Source organism: Limulus polyphemus, unplaced genomic scaffold (genome assembly GCF_000517525.1).
Source record: "Limulus polyphemus unplaced genomic scaffold, Limulus_polyphemus-2.1.2 Scaffold4087, whole genome shotgun sequence".
NCBI lineage: Eukaryota > Metazoa > Arthropoda > Merostomata > Xiphosura > Limulidae > Limulus > Limulus polyphemus.
This window is the reverse complement of record NW_013669697.1, coordinates 8,206-18,306: the sequence shown is the minus strand read 5'-3', so window position 1 is coordinate 18,306 and position 10,101 is coordinate 8,206. Positions and strand designations below refer to the sequence as shown.

The following is a 10,101-nucleotide window of genomic DNA, read 5'->3' as shown; positions in this document are numbered from 1 at the left end:
CGTCACATGACTTCCGCTGTCGTAACAATATATTTGTGATAAAATTAGGTAAACTAAATATCCCCCCCCCACCCCACCACACACACACATTGTCTATTTCGGATTCAAATCAGAGGTTCTCCTCAGTGGCTCGGCTATAAGTCGGGTTTCGATGCCTGTGGTGGGCAAAACATAGATAGCCCATCGTGTAGCTTTGAGCTTAACAGCAAGTCCAACAAACAAACAAAATCAGATGCTTCTAAAGCTAGCATTTCAAGTCAGTCTATCTATCAAATTATAACTTTTAGATAATATATTGTTGCAAAATATTTTCACATGCAGAATTTATAACAGTTCATAGGGGCGCTACGTTACTCTATTTTTTGGTGGTAGAAAACATAAACATCGACGAATTTATTATGTACGAGTAACCAGTAGTGTCAATGATGTTTAAATATCAATTCATTTGACTTATAATGCTCAGTGTATTCTGAGAAATATACGTGAATTTGTAATGATTTTATACATAATTTTATTTCTTCTTTTTGTTTTTTTCATTAGAACTATAATTATTTTGAAAAGAGTTCAATGTAACAACAGTAACAGTTTAGTGGCCAAAATACCATTTGTCAAAGTTATGGCAATTATTGGATCTGGTAGGTTTACACCAAGCTCTGTTTCTGTTAAACATTAATCATTAATAAATTATAATAAAAATAAGTAACATTAGAGTTAACCACTAATTGTTAATATTGTATGATTAATCAATATAATGAACATTTTTGGATTGGTAAAAATAAAATGTAACACTAACAGGTCTGTACACTTAGCTAGTAGTTTGTAATACTGAAGAAGTTAGTACCGCTACTGTTTCTAAGCTGCTAGAACCAGCCTTAAAATTTAAGCACTCGATCTGTTTATATATATATATGTATATTTCATGTACCTTATCAAGAACCAGAATTTTGTCTTTCAATAAGGTACTTCTACTATTAACCCAACTTTAGATATCAGGTGTGGAATCTTATTTCGTGTTTTGACCATTATTTATGTCAGTCATTTGCATGACAACAGACTATGGTTAATATTTATAAATTCAGGCTGGTATCAAAATTCTTAAAAAAGTCATAATACTGAGAATGTTTGTTGTATTTAGGACGATCAGGACAGTGTAGGAAACTCATCCAAAATGTGAAACATGAATTTCTGTATACCAAAATGTAAGGTGCTGTACTTTGGGCATGAAAATTTTGAAAAGGACATGAAAAGATCAGCAGTATTGTTAAATATTATATATATATATATATATACATATATATATATATATTTCATTATGATTAATTTTATTAAGATAAAGCATGAAGTTTGGAGCTGGGTGTGTAGCTGTGTTTAAAAAGTAAATCAAGCTTATTCAAATATATCTAAAGTATTTTAAAGTTAGAAACTTGTTTTAATAGGCTGTTTCTTGAGGACTTTCACCATGCTAGAAATATCACCATTATGAATGTTTGTTTGTTAAATATTAATTGGGTATAATCAGTTAATGAGCTAAACAATTATTCAGTTAGAAAATTTCACAAATTGCCCAGCTCTCGTAATAAATAAACTTGGAACCCCATATCCAATCTTGTTTTTTGGCAGCAATATTTCTCTTGTAGTATTATAAAACTGTAGTATGCCTTGCCTCATTATATGATACATACACCAGTTTGTCCTGGTGTTTGGAGGGAAAGTTTCAAAGGGCTGAATGGCCTTCTTTCAGTTTGATCATTTTTAAATTATTATGGTCAAATTTAGCATTATGAACTAAGCAACTCAGTCATTTTTGTGTCATTGACAATAACATTTTCAGTTTAATATTTTTACTATGTTAAAAGTTATATATATATATATATTTACTGGTATGTTTTATGTGATTTTAAATGACATTTTTCAATTTTGGTTAAATTCACTCCCCTATTAATTTACTTATGAATCTTCTGATTATCATTTATTGTAAAACTATTAATATTCTAGTTTTTTATAACTTATCACATGACAATACAAATTTTTAAATTTTTATTGAAATTTTACTGAGTCACTATAAATGTCTAAGCAGAATCTGTTTTTAATATTTTGGGGCTGGAAATGATTTATGGGGAATTCCTTTATACTAATTGTATCTTATAAATGGTATTTAATATAATTAAGAGTTTTTATATACAGTGATTTAGATATCAGTCTAAAATCTCATATTGACATTTTTAGCAAAAACAAGCAATTTTTTTTTAAATATTTAACTGATTACAAATTCAAAACTAATTGATTATGAACAAAAAGCCTCATTTCACTGTCAACATCAATTAGGAGTTCATGATTTGTCATTAATTTTTTTAATCCTCTTAAGTATTCACAAAATTACCCCTGAGGATCCATCAGCAATTTATTTGATAAAACCCACAATTACAGTATAATGTAAAATATAAATACATAGTTAAAAATAAATACCATGCGACTAAAATAATATGCTTAAAATAATAAAGTTTCCAAGTAAGTAAAATTATTGTTAACCTTGTTTAGTATTACAAAAGCAATTTTTTATGTTTTTTTTTATCTTAAACAAGATTGGAATGAAAATAAATTGAAAAGTTGAAGTCTTTGGTGTCATTTTATCATAATCTGATGAATAACACCAATAATATATGTATATTCAGAATTTATTTATTTTCATTCTTTTTATATCATACATGAAGAACTATTGTGGGTTGAAACTGTTGAATTTTTTTATAATTTGATTTTGAAATTACTGTATACAGGTGGACATACATCAGAGATTATCCAGCTGATCCACTCACTGAGTTATACCTATTATCCACGAATTTATGTCATTGCATCTTCTGATAAAATGAGCCAAGATAAAGTTCTTGAGCTCGAACAAAAGGTAAATAAAATAGTTTGTATGTTATATTAGCTACGTTTTATGTAAAGTAAGTATAAAAACAGGTATGTTATTTTAACTTTTTATTTTTTGCATGGAAGCTTGTGTTGGTTAAAAAAATGTTTTTCATCTATCTATGTATTTAATCTATGTTAAAGTACTCCATGATTTTTTAAAATCTTTTGCTACTGTGTGAGCTTGAAACAATATTATTATAATAATATATATATACATATAAATTAGGATATATCAAAATTGAGAAAATTGTAGTTATATAATATATCTATATATGCAAAAGGGAAGTTAGACACACACATTTCTACATTGAGCTATGGTCCTCTAGACCAGGGATTCTCAAACTGTGGTACATGGAGCTAATGTCGGTGGTACATGACACAATTAATATAAAAATCATAAAATTTGTAATATTCCCTATCTGAGCTTTCCACATACTACTTTCCTCATTTATAGACTCACCTCTACTCACATAGACTAACCAGTATTTTCTTCCCTTCAAATTGACAAAAATGGTACCACATATTCTTCAACTGTACCAGAAAAAACAATCGCATCCTTTGCATTAATGGGTAAATGTTAAAAATATAAATTTTTGTTACTAGGTTTTTTTTATCCTTTTTTTAGAAATTAGGCCTGGGTTTGTAATTTTCAAAACTTAAACAAAAAGTAGTGTGCAAGCCTGAAACGTTTGAGAACCTCTGTTCTAGACATTACACAAATTATGTGTTCAGGTGTATGTATACTGGCTACGTTTAATGTTCTTTTCCTTATTACTCTGTTTTTTACTTTAACATTACAAATTAACAGGACAAAAAGCATAAGCATCATCTATTGTAACATGAACTCATTATTGTCTTAGTGCATATTGGTTTGCTATTAGTTTTTCCTAGTTCGTAATATAGTTTTGTTTTCATTGTAGTTACAAGTACATGCAACTCAACAGCATTGTAAAGAACATTATCAAGAGTTCTGTATTGAAAAAATTCCACGCAGTAGGGAGGTTCACCAGTCATGGATTACAACAGTTATCTCCACTATATATTCTATCCTTCATTCAGTCCCTTTACTTCTCAGGCACAAACCAGATATGGTAAGTTCTATGTATCAATATTTACTTTGAGTCTGATCAGTTATGACATTCATATTACATATATTCTTATAAGATCGTTTGAATACTAGTTTGTTCTTAGTGTTGTAACTCTTGCTAAACAAAGTGTACTTGTTTTCTAAGGATCATTCTTCATCAAGAGAATAGATTATCCTTGTTGAAAAATGGTTTTTCTTAGATTAAAAATTAAAAATAGGTGATGCAAGGTAATTTTTGTTATTCATGTAGTCTTTTGTGTTGTTAAAAAATGCCTCACTTACTAGTGAGTTCACTATTTAGTTCAGTCAATATAGTACTTGCCTGGTGTGTAAAAGGTCTTGGATTAAAGTTAGAAGTGAGGAAATACATTCTGAAAAACTAAATTACCATATTAGTACTTGATTAGTACCCATCCCATGACTCTGAAATTAAGCCAGAGGATTGGCTAGTAATTACTAAGCATAGTATTCATACCTCATTGAAAAAAATTTATAAGAAGTGAATATTTTCTAAAAATGGATTTTTCTGGGGAGTACTATATGGGAAAAGTGTTCAGATTGTGCTGATATAAATTGTAATGTTTTAATATATTAAAAGTGGTACCCTTTATTGAAAAAATAATAGCTTTTTTTTTAAGAACTCCATTTTTTTAATATTATATTTACAAATTACATCAATAAAGATAATCAAACCCTTTTGTACAGCCCTAGTTAAAGTCGTGATCTTGTTGTGAAGAGAAAACATTTATTTAAAATTGTGTTCTGTGATAAAGAAATAGTTGTTGCACATACGGTAGTTATTTTTCTAATTGTCTGAATTTTGAACACCCAAAGTTTGAAATTTTGTTTGAGATGCCATTTATTAGATGGCGCCACATTGCATTTTATTATTTCAGTCACTTAAGTAGATAGATACATATATACACTCTATGTCCATTATAGTAAGATAGGGGAAAAGTATAGTAGTTTGACTTGTTAAGAAGTAATTTACATGCAAGCACTAGTTAGTTGACCCATTAGATGAGTTGGTAGAGCATTACTTGGCATAAATGTTAAAGTCATTTGTTGCATCTTGACTTTTCCAACAAACATAGTCACATATTTAAGAAAAAAATCTTGTTTGTACAATAGTTGATCAGTGATTGCCTGTATATAGTTTACTTTTACAACACTGCTTTCATGATATTAACATTTTATATCATAATTATAGTGCTTGCATTGCGATGAAATTGTACAAGACTGCTTCCATGATATTGAAATTTTATATCATAGTTCATCATAGTGTTAGCATCGAGCTGAGCACAAATTAGGTTTCATTATATTTTTTCTAATGTTTATTCAATGCAAATAAAATGTTTTTTATTAAAACACATGAAATCGAAACATTTTGGAGATATTTTAAGTTCTACCTTGTAACTATGACTTTTTTCAGATAGATCATTCAAAGACGAGCAGTAGAGAAAGTTAAAAAGATTTAGAAAAATTATCTGTTAGTATTAACTGGACATTAGTGTCTGCATTAATATTCCTCCACAAGTGATATCAAATAATAGTAGCGTTTCTTGTTTATCATTTGCCATTCTAGTTTATATCAAATCTGTTTGAGACCACACACTTATATTAGCCAATGTCACACAACTAGGAAGTAGTAATTACATTTCCTTGAAGAATACAGTGCTTAGCACATTCTGGGAACCCTTTTCAAGAACACTTCTCTACAAGATTCAATAGTTTTCAAAAAACTAAGAAACTCTAGCATTTTTAAGTAGTTGATTATTGTTTTTCTGGAATAAAAAGTGTCTTGAACCATTCATTACCAACAATAATATTGACTAAGTATCAGTCTGCCTAGTTAGCCAAAACTAAATAAGCATAAGCTTTATTAATTAAGAGATTGGAATTTTTAATGCTGAAAATGATTTATATTATTATTCAGTGTCAAGGTCTATTAATGTTTCAGTTCACATCGAGAGAAGCCAGTGTGTAGAGTATATTTTCAGGTTATATGGACAGAAGCCAGTGTGTGGAGTATATTTTCAGGTTATATGGACAGAAGCCAATGTGTGGAGTATATTTTCAGGTTATATGGACAGAAGCCAGTGTGTGGAGTATATTTTCAGGTTATGTGGACAGAAGCCAGTGTGTAGAGTATATTTTCAGGTTATATGGACAGAAGCCAGTGTGTGGAGTATATTTTCAGGTTATGTGGACAGAAGCCAGTGTGTAGAGTATATTTTCAGGTTATGTGGACAGAAGCCAGTGTGTAGAGTATATTTTCAGGTTATGTGGACAGAAGCCAGTGTGAGGAGTATATTGTTAGGGTATGTGAACAGAAGCCAGTGTGTGGAGTATATTTTCAGATTATATGGACAGAAGCCAGTGTGTGGAGTATATTTTCAGGTTATATAGACAGAAGCCAGTGTGTGAAGTATATTTTCAGGTTATATGGACAGAAGCCAGTGTGTGGAGTATATTTTCAGGTTATATGGACAGAAGCCAGTGTGTGGAGTATATTTTCAGGTTATATGGACAGAAGCCAGTGTGTAGAGTATATCTTCAGGTTATGTGGACAGAAGCCAGTGTGAGGAGTATATTGTTAGGGTATGTGAACAGAAACCAGTGTATGGGAAAATCTTCAGGTTATGTGGACAGAAGCCAGTGTGTGGAGTATATTTTCAGGTTATATGGACAGAAGCCAGTGTGTGGAGTATATTTTCAGGTTATATGGACAGAAGCCAGTGTGTGGAGTATATGGCCATGGATGATGTTGACTAGCTTCTTTTCCTCATAGTTTATCAGCTCAAAATTAGAGATGGCTAGCACAGATGGCCCTTTTGTAACTTTGCACGAATATCTAAAATAATAAAAAAAAAATTATTTCATGTTGTACAGACAGTGCAGTAAGTGGTATTTTCAGATCATTCAAATAGAATCACACTATGATGTCTTTTTATTCAAATTATATACATAGCATAAACCTCATGATACATAATGTGCTTCTGCAAATTGTCACTAATCATTCACTTTGATGATACTGTATCTCCGTAAAAAGTAAAAAATATACTTATTTCTAACGTTTTTGTTACAGATTTTATGTAATGGTCCTGGGACTTGCGTTCCTGTTTGTCTTGTTGCGTTCTTTCTATCTGTAAGTATTTAAAAAGTTTTTTAATTTCTTGCACATTCATTAAGACTAATGAAGGATATTTTCTGTTTCTTTTTAGAATTCTAATCTTAAACTTTAATGTTAGCTAACACTAATTATTAACAAAAGGTGGTGCTGAATGATTAGCAGTTTTGCAATTCAATTGGATTATCTATTCAATATTTGTAAGTAATTACGATTATCAATTATTCTAGTTAGGTCATTAAAAAAAAATGGGAAAAAATGACATAGAAAAAGTGCAAGAACTAATAATGTCTTGGTGTCCATTAACTTAATAAATAATACAAAATGTCTTACAGGAAAGAATAGTAATCTGAAACAAAAATTTATTTTATTGCTTTGTTGACATCTTCGAAAAGCATTATAAATACTAAATTTGTGTGTACATATATAGTTGTGTATATGTGTAGCATATATTTAAATGATAAATTTCCATCTATTACTGACTGACAAGTTGTTCTCTGTGAATTTTTTTCTGACTAAAATTGGATGCTCTACTGTGCTAGTAAAACTATTGTCACATTGTTTCTAATAAATACCACTTATTAAGCTATTTCATCAAGGGCGGATTTAAGCCTAAATGCCTAGTCAGCTAAAAAAAATGGGGCCTGGCAGGCTCTATTTATAGCAATATTATACATCAAACGAGAACAAATAATTTCAACAGATAGCTGAATAAATTGATAGACTTAATAAATAAAATGAAATAGAGTTAAAGTAATTTATTTCTAAAAACATTATATATATATATATATATATAATGTGGACCGGCCTAAAGAGGGCGACGGTCAGCTTTAGCTGACCATTGAATCCTACCCCTGTATTTCATAAGCATTCTTGGAGCTGTATATTGAACTGGAGAGTGTGTGTGTCTCTCTGCTTGCATTGCTTTAAGACTTCCAGAATGACAAACATCAGAGTGTTCTGACATGCAAGTACTCACAGTTCTTACCAAATGAAATAAATTAATCTGACTTCCTGATGTTGCTGCAAGTACTAACAGTTCTTATCAAATGAAATAAATTAATATGACTTGATGACGTTGCTGCAAGTACTAACAGTTCTTATCAAATGAAATAAATTAATCTGACTTGCTGATGTTGCTGCAAGTACTAACAGTTCTTATCAAATGAAATAAATTAAACTGACTTGATGACGTTGCTGCAAGTACTAACAGTTCTTATCAAATGAAATAAATTAATCTGACTTGCTGATGTTGCTGCAAGTACTAACAGTTCTTACCAAATGAAATAACTTAATCTGACTTGCTGAAAGTACTAACAGTTCTTATCAAATGAAGTGAATTAATCTGACTTGCTGAAGTTGCTGCAAGTACTAACAATTCTTATCAAATGAAATAAATTAATCTGATTTGCTAATGTTGCCAGGAATAAAGATAACTGACAAAAGAATACCATATAAAAGATCACAAACACGTGTACTTTTTAACACTTTCTATTTTTAATGCACAGTTTAACATTTAGAAGAAAGAAAATGCTTGTTTTCTTCTTTTCTGTTCATCCCGTAGATAAAATAATGATGAAGGCAGTGCCTTTGAGTTCTTCTCTGTTAGCAAACACACAACTGGTTCTCATTTTTTGTGTATTAATCAAATTGAAATGTACCTAACTATATAATTTTAGTTCCAAAGTTTGTTTTAATAATCAAAATCTAATCTAAGTTTAGATTAACCATTCAGCACTAGCAAAAAAGCCTTTTAAAACATATAATAGATTTTTCTTGTTTCTTTATTTTCAATATACTTATATCATTGCTGACAGCCAACTTCCTTTGTATTTTGCTATTTAAAGCTATTGCTAAAACTCCACAGAAAGTAAAAATATTGCATTAAGAAATACATTGAAATAAAACAACATTGCTTCTAAAAATGTTTTAAAATCTCACTGCGATACATTCTAAGTAGTAGAGATCATGATTTATCAAAATGTTTGTTTAAAAATGTCACCTTTTCTGTAGATAAGAATATCTCATCAAGTTAGAAGCTGTTCAGAATTATATGTCAAGTTATACTTTTGGAATGTAAGGGATGGGAGGTATGAAATATTATTCATGCATTCTTATTTTTTCTAAAGGTCATAGGTATGAAGAAAAGCACAATTGTTTATGTGGAGAGCATCTGCCGAGTACAAACACTTTCTCTTTCGGGTCAGATTCTGTATTATTTTGCTGATTATTTCTTTGTGCAGTGGCCTCAGCTGAAAGCAAGATATACACGTGCTACTTATCTAGGTCTTCTAGTAAATTAATGTTTGATTTTCTTGTCTAGGGAAGCACATTACTATTGGGCTTGCAAATTGTTGTTTGCTAATTTGCTACTAAAGTCTGTTTTAATAGAAGGTTTCTTGTTATTATGGTTTTCAGTTAAGAAATATAATGTACAAATATAGATATGCATTTTACAGTTTGTATTGGACCTGATGATGACAAAACCCTGTCGAAACATTGTACATTTGCTGTTATATTAAAGTTTTTCTTCATTACCCACTCAAGCTGTCTCCAGCCATTATTAAGACAGTGTGTTGTGAAAATAAACTTGGAATTAAATATTTACCCATATCATAAATGAATATTTAGATAAGTGAAATAGAAAGAAAATTGTGATTAAAAATCAATAAATGGACAAATTAACTTTATGTTTTGTACACTTAAATCATAGTTGGTTGATATAAAGTTATTTTACAGATAGAATTAAAGGAAAAGGTAAATGGGTTGAATTTCTAGCACAGCTCAGATAGTGCATGCTTACGTGTAAATATTAACATGATGATTTTATGTGTTAATATTGTATAAGTTGTTTTTAAATCACTACTCTCCTATGTTTTTTCTTGTTATTTTTTTATGCTCCATTTGTCAGAAGCATCATTTCAGATTTCAATGAAGAGGAGGGAGCAAGTTTTGTTTGTTTGTTTGTTTG

General features: G+C 30.0%; 1 protein-coding gene across 1 annotated transcript; it reads left to right on the top strand.

Moving 5' to 3' along the window:
- Nucleotides 1–368: 368 nt before the first annotated feature.
- Nucleotides 369–10,062, top strand: LOC106470561 (UDP-N-acetylglucosamine transferase subunit ALG14 homolog). The gene is made up of 5 exons (XM_013931123.2): nucleotides 369–635; nucleotides 2,775–2,899; nucleotides 3,834–4,004; nucleotides 7,089–7,148; nucleotides 9,260–10,062. The coding sequence occupies exons 1-5, from the start codon at nucleotides 494–496 to the stop codon at nucleotides 9,431–9,433; spliced, it is 672 nt and encodes a 223-aa protein (XP_013786577.1). The 5' UTR covers nucleotides 369–493; the 3' UTR covers nucleotides 9,434–10,062.
- Nucleotides 10,063–10,101: the final 39 nt, after the last annotated feature.

What these genes read in the sequence shown, in the direction of transcription:
- LOC106470561 (XM_013931123.2), top strand. Translation starts at nt 494, where the DNA reads ATGATTTTATACATAATTTTATTTCTTCTTTTTGTTTTTTTCATTAGA. An exon ending in TATGGCAATTATTGGATCTG is followed by an intron (nt 636 to 2,774) that starts GTAGGTTTACAC and finishes TACTGTATACAG; the next exon opens with GTGGACATACATCAGAGATT. An exon ending in TTCTTGAGCTCGAACAAAAG is followed by an intron (nt 2,900 to 3,833) that starts GTAAATAAAATA and finishes TTTTCATTGTAG; the next exon opens with TTACAAGTACATGCAACTCA.